The sequence below is a fragment of the Alosa alosa genome, chromosome 6, assembly GCF_017589495.1.
Source record: "Alosa alosa isolate M-15738 ecotype Scorff River chromosome 6, AALO_Geno_1.1, whole genome shotgun sequence".
Lineage (NCBI taxonomy): Eukaryota > Metazoa > Chordata > Actinopteri > Clupeiformes > Clupeidae > Alosa > Alosa alosa.
In genome coordinates this window covers 27,399,298-27,411,711 of record NC_063194.1, presented here as the reverse complement: position 1 = coordinate 27,411,711, position 12,414 = coordinate 27,399,298, and the positions used below count along the sequence as shown (strand labels likewise).

The 12,414-nt window shown below is 39.4% G+C and overlaps 1 protein-coding gene across 1 annotated transcript in view; it reads right to left on the bottom strand.

Annotated features, from left to right (window-relative positions):
* Positions 1-4,840: 4,840 nt before the first annotated feature.
* kdm4ab (lysine (K)-specific demethylase 4A, genome duplicate b) overlaps positions 4,841-12,414 on the bottom strand; it is a 73,948-nt gene continuing 66,374 nt past the window's right edge. The window contains exon 22 of the mRNA XM_048245633.1: positions 4,841-5,191. Coding sequence (XP_048101590.1) covers positions 5,066-5,191 — 126 coding nt within the window. The 3' untranslated portion in view covers positions 4,841-5,065. The remainder of the gene's footprint in view (positions 5,192-12,414) is intronic.

Here is a 12,414-nt window from a genome sequence, read left to right as displayed (position 1 = left end):
TATGTGTGCTTACTAGCGGAGTGCGCAAATTTTAACAGAATAGTAGTAGGCTTGTTCGGGATGAACTGCGTCTGACTTTGGCCAGAGAATGTCTAATAAGGGGAGAACTGCCACTCTCGGAAAACTTCCGGTTTCTGAACTGGTTGCAGTTCCTTCTGCGGTTCCACATGAGGGCGCTCGTCCACGAGTGCAGAATGCATGGAGGTCTATGGAGCTGTACCCCTCAAAATCCACTTTTCTCGGGATATAATTTTTTTTCAAGTAATTTGAGTATTGTATTCGAAAGGGGAGGCAAAGAAAATACACTTGTTTGAGTATTATATATTTTAAAGTCACTTAATTGTTCTTAAAAGCCTTTCAAATGTGTCAGTGACGTCATTCATTAGCACAATGCTAGCGTGTTATGTGCAACAACGACACAACCTGTAAGAAATCAAAAGGGCATAAGTACTTGTTCATTCAATTTTTGACCTATAACCCATGTTGAAGTTATACAAACTACAATCAAATCTGAGATTTGTCAACGACAATCAGGTGAAAGAGACAATTTTAGCCGTCTAGCTCCATTGACTCCCATTCATTCTGCACTCATGGCAATCGCCCCCAGTGGAACTCTGGTGGAACTGCATCCAAAATTCGGTACGATGGGACTTAATACGGAGTGGCAAGGCTCTCCGTAGACGGGCTCTGCTTTGGCTGACTTTCTAATCTACATCAACGTGAACTGCAGAGGCTAGCCTGGAGGAGCTACAACAGACGGCAGCTTACCTAGCGTTCATGGCAGCATCGGAAAAACCAGAGCCCGTCTACGGAGAGCCTTGGCACTTCCTATTAAGTCCCATTGTATGGAAATTGGTTGCAGTTCCATTAGAATTCCACTGGGGTGATCATGGCAGTGCAGGTTGAATGGGGTCTATGGAGCCAGGCGGCTAAATGTATCTCTTTCACCTGCTTGTCGTGGAAGAATCGTAGATTTTATTGTAGTTTATGCAAGTTCAATATAGATTTTAGATCAAAAGTTGAATGAACGAGTACTTATCTCCTTTTCATTTCTTACAGGTTGGGTCATTGTTGCCCATATCACACTAGCATTGTGCTAATGAATGATATCATTGACATATTTGAAAGACTTTTTAGAAGACTTACGTGACTTCAAAAAACGACCATATCCGTATCCGGTCGGCAAAACGGCAAATACATCCTTCTTTGAAAGGAATGACTTAAGTGCATTGTGTTGCTCAACTTTCAAAGAAAAGCACAAGTCGAACTCCTCCAAAGTTGGCGCCAGCGCTGATTCAAACAACGGCTCTTAGTTAAGCCATAGCCACCTTCCTTGTTGTTCACCGTCGCAGGACTGTCGTCATCCTGTTAAGCCCGCCTTAAGACTCTAACAAAATAGAGCACTGTGATTGGATGACGTCCACGGCGTCAGCCAATAGAAATCCCTATGGTTTGATACTAGACGTACAGGCTGAGCAAATTAATTTGCTGCCGCTAGGATGCGTCTAGATTTCTAGGCTATTTTTCCCCATCAAGAATCAAACATTCTTTAGAACACAGCTGATCAATTTTGAATGAAGTTCTAATGCAAGAAGTGACCGGACTAATTGCGGAGTGATATGAAAGACGTGAATTAGAAGCACAAAACTAGAAGAATTAGAAGCACATTTTCCTTGACAGCGGTCTGTTATACTTAGCAATGGTCTGTTATCGAGAAATATCAGACCACCAAACATTGGAAAGGCCCATTCAAGTGAATGGAGCATTCTGCAGCATTATGAAGAGCCATGTAATAAATTAGTTTAATGACCATGGAGCACAATGAAGAGAGCAGCACAATGTAGAATTGTATTACAATCTGACTGCTATAGAGATGTCACCGCACTGGACCGGCATATTATGCACTCCTGACTGGCCTGAAATGAAGTACCGGTAACAACAGGGGCATAAATGTCAAGCATATTTTGTGGATTACATTCTGCTAAAACTCCTTGAATTACACATAGCCTATAGCTTCATATTTAAAACACTGGCAAACAGGACCCACATTGTCTAAAATAAAAAATAAAAAAAGAGCTTGCAGCAATGGAATTGTTCACTCTGCAAGTAATACCTAATTTGTGATTTATCTACTTGCATTATCTCAAGACCTTGGAACAAACATTGGTGAAAAGTCTAGACCTAAAACCTCCTACAAAGCCAACTGATGCAATATAATGTAGCCAATATACCAATCTACCAGTTTGCTTATCAAACTGGTAGAAGTGTTGATGATGCAAAACTTTTTATTTTAGATACAGTATATAAACACTTGGAGAAGCCTGGGTCCCATGTTAGGCTTTTATTTGCAGATTTTTCTTCTGCTTTCAACAAAATGCAGCCACATATCCTGATCGAGAGACTAGCAAATGTTTTTCAGGTACCGAATCAACTATTGCTGCTACTTTTACATTTTTTAACAGATAGAACACAGAGAGTCTTAGTAAATGGTCAGTTGTCCCAACCTATTACTTCAAATACTGGCTCGCCGCAAGGATGTGTACTCTCTCCCTTGTTATTTATTTTGTACACAGATAGCTGCAGGTCTTCCCAACAAGGAAGCTACCTAGTCAAGTTTTCAGATGACACTGCACTGCTATCTTTATTCCAAGGTCCACATTCCAGTCATGGGCTAGCGTTAACATAATTTGTGAAGTGGTGCGACAATAATTTTTTAGATTTAAATGTAGCCAAAACAAAGGAGCTCATAATTGATTTTAGGAGGACAAAGGCAGAACCAATAGCAAGTGTCATACATGGGCGGGATGTGGAAATCGTTGATTCTTACAAGTACTTAGGTACAATATTTGACAGTGAGCTCAAGTTTCATGTAAACACTGAGACAATTGTCAAAAAGGGACAACAGAGAATTCATCTGCTGAGGAAGCTTAACTCCTTCAGTGTCTCTAAAACCATTTTACGTAACTTTTATCAGTCCTTTATTGAGAGTCTTTTAACTTTTTCTTTTTTATGTTGGTTCAATAGCCTATCAGTCAAAGACAAGAACAGTCTCAGCATCATTGTTAACACTTCATCAAAGATTATTGGAACACAGCTAAATAGTCTGAGTGCTCTGTTTAACAAACCAGCAGTCCAAAAGGCTAAAAGTATCATCAGTCAGCCTGATCATGTTTTAGGTGGTGAATTTTCATTAATGCCCTCTGGGAGGCGCTATTATTCTGTCAGGACAAAAACAAAAAGGTATTCTGGATCCTTCATCCCTACATCCATTAGATTATTAAATAAGGTTGAAGGGATAGAGTACACTACTGAAAATTTTGATTTACTGAGCGCTGTTCATCACTGACAGGACAGAGTGCCTGACTGTATGTGTGTGTTAAGATGTATATGTCTTTTATTTTCTAATTTATTTTATTTTCTTTAGGTCTTGTATTTCTATATTTTATATTACATAACTTTTTTAATTTATTTATACTATTTATTGTAGATTGATGGAGACCGGGACTGCAAACTTAATTGCCCACTGATGGGATTAATAAAGTTTTCTGAATCTGAATCTGAATATGATACCATGCTGACTAGTTGAACAGATTGAGAGACTAAATGGAGACTGTAGGATTGGTATAACAGGCAGACAAAATGATCTGTAAATACTTTAAAACCAGTAGATGCATATGTGTTTTGTGCTTGTGCCATGTCTGCCTTCTTCAGGGCACATTAACAAAAATACTCGGGGTGAAGGCTGCTCAGGTTAAAAAGGCTAGGGTGCAGGTGCCTGTAATTAGTCCTAACAGAGCTATAGTTGTCTATTGAAGGAATGTTCTAATTTGAAATCAGTATAACGTTTGAAATAACCTAAATTATGGTGCACTTGTGCTCTGTGAATGTTCACAATTTTTTAGTGTCATGTGGTTCTTTCATTATGTACTGAAGATGAATTAATATAGTATGTGGGGACTGCATTTTGGGGGTGTCTGGTGGACCTTAAGCAGCAGAAAATTGCTTGCTGATAGTTGTACTTTGTGGATGTGCACAATTGGTTCAGAAACTGTTTGAAGTGGTACTCTCAACATTTAATCTAGGTCAATTGTATGATATTGTATATTGGGGCCGCATTTGAGGGGTGTCTGGCAGGCCCTTTGCAGCAAGTAATTTGTCTGGCATGGTGATTTTTGGGTTCGGTGGGATGTGCTTTTTCATTTCAAGGTGGTTTCATGTGGTACCTCCTTCGTTTAAGCTAGGCCATATCTGAGGGGCCCTTTTTTGGTGTCCGCCGGGCCCTTCGCAGCAGATCATTTGTCTGGCAGGGGCCATTCATTGCTCCGTGAGACCTGCTTGTTCATATCAGATTGGTTTGAGATGGTACTTTTGAATGTTTGCCAGATACCGTATAACACTGGCACATCCAGACTGTTTCATACTTTGACAGGTGCCGCTTTGGCACCCTGGAGTATTTCTCAAAAGTGACATCATTCAAGAGCCTTTTTTACCACATAAAATCTACAGAACTGTAGTTTTAGAGATAAGCATGTCATGTTTGTGGTCAAGCTGGATTTTAATTGCCAGCCATTGTTGAGTGAGCCAAATTAAACTTTCACATAAGGAGTTCAAATGTAATGTAATATTATATATTTATGTAATAAACACTTTGTAAGAGTTGACAATATTTTATTGATTTTTCAATTTATGTAGCCCTGTGGGTGAAGTACACAGTGAGAAAAGAAAGTGTGGGTAGATCTGATACAAACTATAGGACTCCAAAAAGTGTTACAATTGTAAAAATCTGTGTATGTACAATGTACAGGTGAATGCTGCTCAGTGACTGAATGAATATTCTGTGTTTCCCCAAAATAGTTTAATGCAACACCATCCAACACAAAAAAATATTGTTAAGAAATAAAGAAAAGGATTTTCAAATAAATATATAGACAGTATTTGTGCATCCTTGGGTTGAGATATTGAGATACCACATACTTCTCATTGTCCACTCAACCCTACAAATAATTATTGGTGTTTAGAAATTCAGGGTTTTGTGACATGATAATGCAGTCTACTCCATGATGGCTCAAAAAATGACAGGCTCAATGTAGTCTTCTCTATAGCGTGAATTGATGACTCGCTGTCTCTTGGAATCCTGGTTGACCTCCTTCTCCACAAAAACACCTTTGAAGCGCATGTCTGAAGCAACGGACTGCAAAGAAAATCAAGGAATAACAGTCAGTGAGTGAACCAATGTTGAATGTTCATCTATTAAATAAAAAAATTAAGGCACATCTATGATTTGACGGTAACACTTTATTTGAATGTGTCGCTGTTACAGTGTACCTACCCAATTAGGTACAGTGGTACAACCTGTGTAACAACATGTACTATCAGGTACTATCATTGTACTTGCATTATGTATTTGTGGGTACCTACACATAGTTGTTACATTGTAATACTGAGTGCTTTTACAAAACTTTGCCAATTTGCCTACATTTTCAGAGGCAAAGAGCTGACCTGAGACCTGCTGGATGGGGTAAATCTGGTCATGATCGATTTGATATACAAACCATTCTTAGCTCCAGTCAAGGCCTCATTGTCTTCAGTGTACATGTAACAGCTGTGCTGCTACAACCTTGTTACTCTTTGATACAGTGGAATAAACCTATTAAGTGTACCAGTTAATTACTTACATGTACATATGACATATATGTTGTGTCTTCGATGTCTGAAGAGTCATGCGTGTACATTCAAGGATCATTGTACAAAAAATTAAAAGGTAATATGTTTGTAAGGAAATATTGTATTGCTAAAGAGTTCCCAGCACATATTCCCAGGCACTTAGTTACACAAAATGTACTACCCCAAATACCTCACATATACAGAATAAATAAAAGATTTCTGCTATCAAGAGAGTTTGTGCACATTAAATACAAATTCTAGAATTGTTCAGCCCACAGTTTCCCAACAAGACTGATATTGTAAACAAATGTTGGTGTCAGGGGCAACCGGCACTCTGAACTATGGTGGCAGGCTGCATTTTCAATCTACACTGCAAAAAGTAAAATCTAACCAAGTGTTAATCTTATATTAAGATAAAAAAAAAAAAAAAAAAAATTTAATATTATTTGAAGTATGAATAGACTTACCTAGCGTTCTCTCGAAAGATCATTTTGACTTAATTTAATAAGACTGACTTATTTTAAGCATTTCAAGACAAATTTACATAACGCACTGGCAGACAAATTTGCTTGCTTGTAGGATGAAACGTCTTAAAATAAGTTAAACTCTTCTTAAATTAGGTCAAATTATTTTACAAGAAAGTGTCAGGTAAGTGACAATCATTGAAAGTGACAATCATATTCAATGCAAATCAAACCAGCTAATAGGATAACTGAAAGAAAATCATTGCACCACAGCGCTATGAAGTCCCTGGTCTACACCCAGGGCCAAGCCTTCTTTCCTGGGTGCTATGGTCCTATTGTGCATGCCAAATTTCATGAGTTTTCGCCCATGGGAAAAATATGGCCGCTAGCGACAATGATGGGCCCGAGCACCCACGGTTCTGTGAGCCGTGACATTTCGTAACCTAACAATACATTCACTTATTATACGGCTCTTCACAATGCCAGTAGAACGCTCCATTGACTTGAATGGGATTTCCCAACGTTCTACGGTAAAATAAATTCATGTAATTACCGCTGCAAACATATAATTGCCGCTGTCAATGGCAACGGGTTTTGTGCTGCTGATCATATCACTCCGCAAGTATTCCGGTCACTTCTTGCATTGGAACTTAATTCAAAAGTGAAAGCAGACGGTTGATCAGCTGTGTTCTAAAGAATGTTTGAATCAAGTTCAGCGCGTGTTGCGAACTATTTGTTTCTCAGCAAAAGCCACGATGAAACGGTAACAATTAAGTGTAAAGAGACATATCGTGGAGTTTATTTTTTCGTTTTTGGCAAGTAGTCAGATAATAAAGCGGGATAATGTATAGAGCGCCCGGTCATAATGGGAAAATAAGTCCCTTCAGGGCGAAACAAGACCCCTCCGCTGGCGCGTCGGGGTCTGGTTCGTCCTGTCGGGACTTATTTTCCCCATAATGACCGGCGTTGTATACATTATCCCTTACATATGGCGTGTGAGTGTGTGTGTCAATTTATTTTGCTAGTTTTATACACTAGAAGTTCTTACTTCCAGTTGGATGGTGCTACACCAAAAATATGTGATTAAGGCTGCAATGATGCACCTCAAAGTGACCAATTTATTACATACATTTTGTGATATGCATTGTAAAGGTAGACAAGTTATCCTAAAACCTGTGTTCAGCCTACCCACCATGGGGAGGGGGGATTGTTGTTGGAATCTTGCATTCTGATTGCCTGTTGGAATCCTGCGATCTGATTGGCTGGCGGAATCCTGCATTCAGATTGGCTGGCGGAATCCTGCATGTTGCTATGTTACGGGTACACAGGTGAGTAACGCCACTACGTCCAGCGTCTTTGTTTGATTTTTTTTATATTGTCTGTCTATAAGGAACTGTAAGGAACATAGGTTATGATAGCCTATGTGAAAGTGTCACTTTTTTGGCATAGCACTTCTCTTTGATTCAAGGCAACTTTATCATCATCTCAGCTATAACCTATAAAGACAGTGTTTCCCAAACTTTTTTTCTGGGGACCCACCTTTTAAAAATGACAGACCATCACAACTAGCCTGACCCACATTAAAATGTAGGGTCTGGGGACTCACCGTTCGCAGTGCTCAGTCCGAGGGGCGGGATAATCGGTTGTCTTTCAAATTCCCTCTGCACACAATAGGCTAGTGCTACAACTCATGAGTCCCATGTGTTTTCCCTCCAGTGGAGCTAGTTCAGACTTTTGGCGACTTAAAAAAAAGCTTAACTCGTGTCACACTGTTCGGCAACAGCAAAATCCATCTTCTTTGTTTTCAAGTAGCAGGGAATTCACACCGAACCGTTTCAACTCTGCCATCAATCATTATGTTAAGCCCGCCTAACGACTCTATACAAGATGTGATTGGCCCTATAGAAGTTTAATTTTTCCAGCTCGCAAGCCAACGGCGAGTTGCTAGACTAGCCCAGGCAGCAAATTAAATTTGCTGCCGCTAGGGTGCGTCTAGATTTCTAGGCTACATCACAACCCATTTCACTTCAGATCTACCATGCAACCACCAACATTGTTTTAGGCCACAGGTTCTCAAACTGTTCTATGCCTCCACCAACCATTCTACAGTGCCATATCTAGATAGATAGATATGTGGCCTAATAGAGTCTGGGTCTGAGTACTAGGTCTGGCCTACTACCACTATTATTACAGGGATTGGTGATGCACTGACTCCTCAGTTTCCCCACAATTCTGCAATCTCGTTTAAACATAAAACAATGTTAAATATTTAAAATTCTCGCTCAGTTTTGTACACACACACAACCTCAGGTTGTCCTCATCCTGCTTTGAACACGGTTGTGTTCAGCATTTTGAGCACCATCAGCGTGTAAAGTTGATGGCCTACAGCGTCCTACATACTCGCCGTTCCCGACCTGTAGCGCGACAATGTGACTTCACTAAAGCGCCGTAACCATTTATACTCGCACGTGGTGGTCGCGACACTAGTTGCAATATTCTCCAGTACAGAGGTGTCGCTGTTGTGAAAAGGCTAACGCTACCTACGTTATACAGTAGAAGAAGCTATCAGAAGCATTGGCAGTAAGAAACACTAGCTAGCCTCTGTGATGGTACTTCAGACTTTGGTTGCTGCTATTCACAACTACCATCATCATTATCATCTAGTTTCCAAGGTGTGTGCAGGTAGATAGATAGATAGATAGATGGATATATAGATAGATACTTTAGTAATCCCAAGGGAAATTGTAATAATTTAAACATTTTAGTTAGCTGGCTAGCTAGCAGCTGGCTGAGTTTGTGTAATTTCCTAAAGTGGAAAGAGATTTTGTTCAGGTCTTAGATATCCTTTGGTTGAAAATAAATCGTTTCTATTCTTTCCTCTTAATTCCATGTGTTGCAACTCTTGCTGGTAACTTTGTTAACTTATCCAGCAAACTATTAAAAATTCACGACTCAGTCAGACTCAAGTTCAGTCAGACAAAGAGGAATTGCAAGGTGTGCTATGCTACTACAAAAAAAGAACTAAAAGTTCTTTCTTTCTGCAATGCACCACAAGGCCAAGTTTATCTGCACTGCACCGCAGATAAAAACTGCTTTGCGATATGGCATAGCAAATAATATCAAAACGAAATGTAATGTAATTAATTTTTTGACAAACATATATGGCAATCAGAGGAGGCTCCTTCATTGAGGAAATGGAGGAACACCCTCCCTAAAATTTCAGAAAAAAATAAAAAAATATATAAAGTGAATTACTAATCTGATAAATTACTGTTAATATTACCATTTTTAACACTTTGAATGAACAAAATCGTTCCCCTAGGTCAAAATGCCAACAGCACCCCCTATCGCAATTGAAAATTACTGTATGGAGGAGCTTCCTCCTCAAGCCCCTCATTGAAGTCCATTATAAACGGCTCTGACTCAAGGGGGCAGGCGAATTCCCGGAAGTAGAAGCATCGATGTAGCAGTGGTTATCAACTCTCTGCTAACCCCATAGAACGCCCATTCATTTAGGATTTTTTTGAACTCCCATAACTTCATATAACATATATCATGTGCCGATATTTTAGCTTCTGTGTTATCTACATAAACAATAAAAGGCAAAACAAGACTCGACTACCTCGTACGTAACGTTAGGTTTCCGTAAGAAGAATGTTTAGCATGTCCGGTTGAAGGGAAGCTAACGCACTGAAGGGAGATAACCGTATTGTTTGGATAAGAAGCGTAGTCCAGCCAGCACGGAAACTCGTGAACAAAGCTATGTAGCCTACAATAGCATTGTATGTTAAGGTAAAGCATAGAGGCAAGTAAACCTAATGAAAAACAGTAGTTTTACCGTTAGGTAGTCTAACGATAATCATTTCAGAGGTTTTCGATGGATTGACCGTAGGTCAGAAAAGTGGAAAGAAGATTAGCTTCAAGGCTAGAAGCTATAACTTTTTTGTTTTGTTTTACCATGACTGTTTTTGAAGATGATCATGTGTGGTAGTTTCAACATTAACACGACTTGATATCACTTGTGAGGATGATATTAATAATAGTACATAAATAAATGTTTAACTTTGATGACTTTGAAGGCGAAGGAAGTGTGAGAAGAATTTCTGTGTATCTATCATATGAGTTACAAGATTCAGTTCGATGGCTAACGTCACAAAGTTAAGTGCGAGTCTGCGCAGTACTGGGGGGACCAACTGAAAAATGACTCGGTGCCCTCCCATTGAGAACGACGGAGTCTGTTCGTCCATTTCTTTTACTGTCTATGCTCTGACCCCAGCGGGCGTGAATCACGTCGTTTTCAATGGCCAAGGGAGGAAGCTCCTCCATACAGTAATTTTCAATTGCGATAGGAGGTGCTGTTTTTAGCGGCAACGGTGCAAGAACGTTATCTGCAGTCATACAGCTAAGAATCTTGTGTTGAACGGAAAGCTCGTTTTTTGCTCGTGAAATAAACAGTACAATGGAATCAGAGGACAATATCCATCTTTTATACATTCAAATATAGTGTGAAGGTTAGGATCAAAGCAGGAAGACCAGTTCCAAAAATTCCTATTCCAAAAAAAGATGGTAAGGCTAGTGTAGGCTGCTGAATGCTACATAGTATGACAAATGGCTAACTGGTAACGTTAGCACAGAAAACAATCAGCTATAGCCTACAGCTGCTGGCCTGTCACAAATGTGGACAGTTCATTTGGTGATAGGCTAAAACATTTTTGGATAGTTATGCGTTAATATAATCATCCAAGTTATGCCTTCACTAAACAATTGTTAAATAATGTTCTTGTTGTTAATATGTTATTGTTACTAACTGTATCTTTGGATGGTAACATTGTTAATGAATGTTTCAGACCATGATGCATTCCTGTAATGACGTCTTCAGTAACATTTGCCTTTTGAGTATAAATTCTCACTTAGCTTACTACCTGTCTTTAAATTATAGCGATTTGGCTTTAAAAACAATAGCATGTTACAAATAACCACATTTAAGGTCTACTTTTTAATGGTAAATACTTACATGGTTTTATAAAACAAGTGTCTATTTTTAGTGTTAAAGACTTTTCTGCAAATGTATTACATTGAGCAAAACCTCCAGACTTTTCATAATTTTGCTCATCTGGAAAACAGTATTTCATAACTAGACCTACATATCTTCCCTGACTTCCCAGACCTAAATTTACATTTACATTTATTAATTTAGCACTATTATCCAAAGTGACTTATTGCACAACATTGCCAGTTAAAATGCTACATAGTACTGCTGCTATAAATGTGTCGGGTCGGTGGCCTACATCTATTCACATATTGCCACTAACACCAATCAAGCGGACATTCCTTCCGCCGTTATTTTTTTTAACCACCGGCCGCCACTGATGGCAATGGTTTCTCTTGCTCATGTACGCTCTCTATCTCTCCCTCTTCCTTTCTCCATCTTTCTTCCTGTCACTGTACAGCTCGAAATTACTTGGTTTTTTTGTTGTAAAATTAGAGTGGGATTATAAGAGTGGGACATTTCTATAGTAGCTGGGGGTGGTGGGATGGTTGATGTAATCCTAGACTGGAAGCATATGTATGGCATTTGTGGTGCCATATAGGTAAGGGATAATGTATAAAACGCCGGTCATTATTGGGAAAATAAGTCCCGACAGGGCAAACCGGCGCGTCGGGGTCTTGCTTCGCCCTAAAGGGACTTATTTTCCCAATAATGACCGGCGTTCAATACATTATCCCGCTTATTATACGGCTACTTGCCAAAACGAAAAAATAAACTCTACTATATGTCTCTACATTTATTTATTACCGTTTCGTTGTGGCTTTTGCTGAGAAACAAATAGTTTGTAACACACGCTGAACTTGAATCAAACATTCTTTAGAACACAGCTGATCAACCGTCTGCCTTCACTTTTGAATTAAAATCTGTTGCCATTGACAGTGGTCATTATTTAGAGGTCCTTAGACGAAATAATGACCGGTTTTCCAGGAGAGAATGTGTTTGAGTAAGAATTTAAGAAGAAAGGTTTACGATAGAAAAAACAGCTATGGTAACCTACTTACAATAAGGATTTGCTTGCAATACACTAAATAGTCTACCTTGCACTGCTGTTTGGTTGTCCCGCATACAAACTTGGAAAAACCCATGCTGTTTTGAGTGAGATCAGGGTTTCTGGATGTATCCTGCCTTCAGCCTCCAGGGTGAGCTGGTCAAAATCGGCAAGGCTTTTGACGTCACAAGCCGAAACATTTCAATATTCCCACCCACCACCTCCTTTTAGGGCAATTACGTTACGTG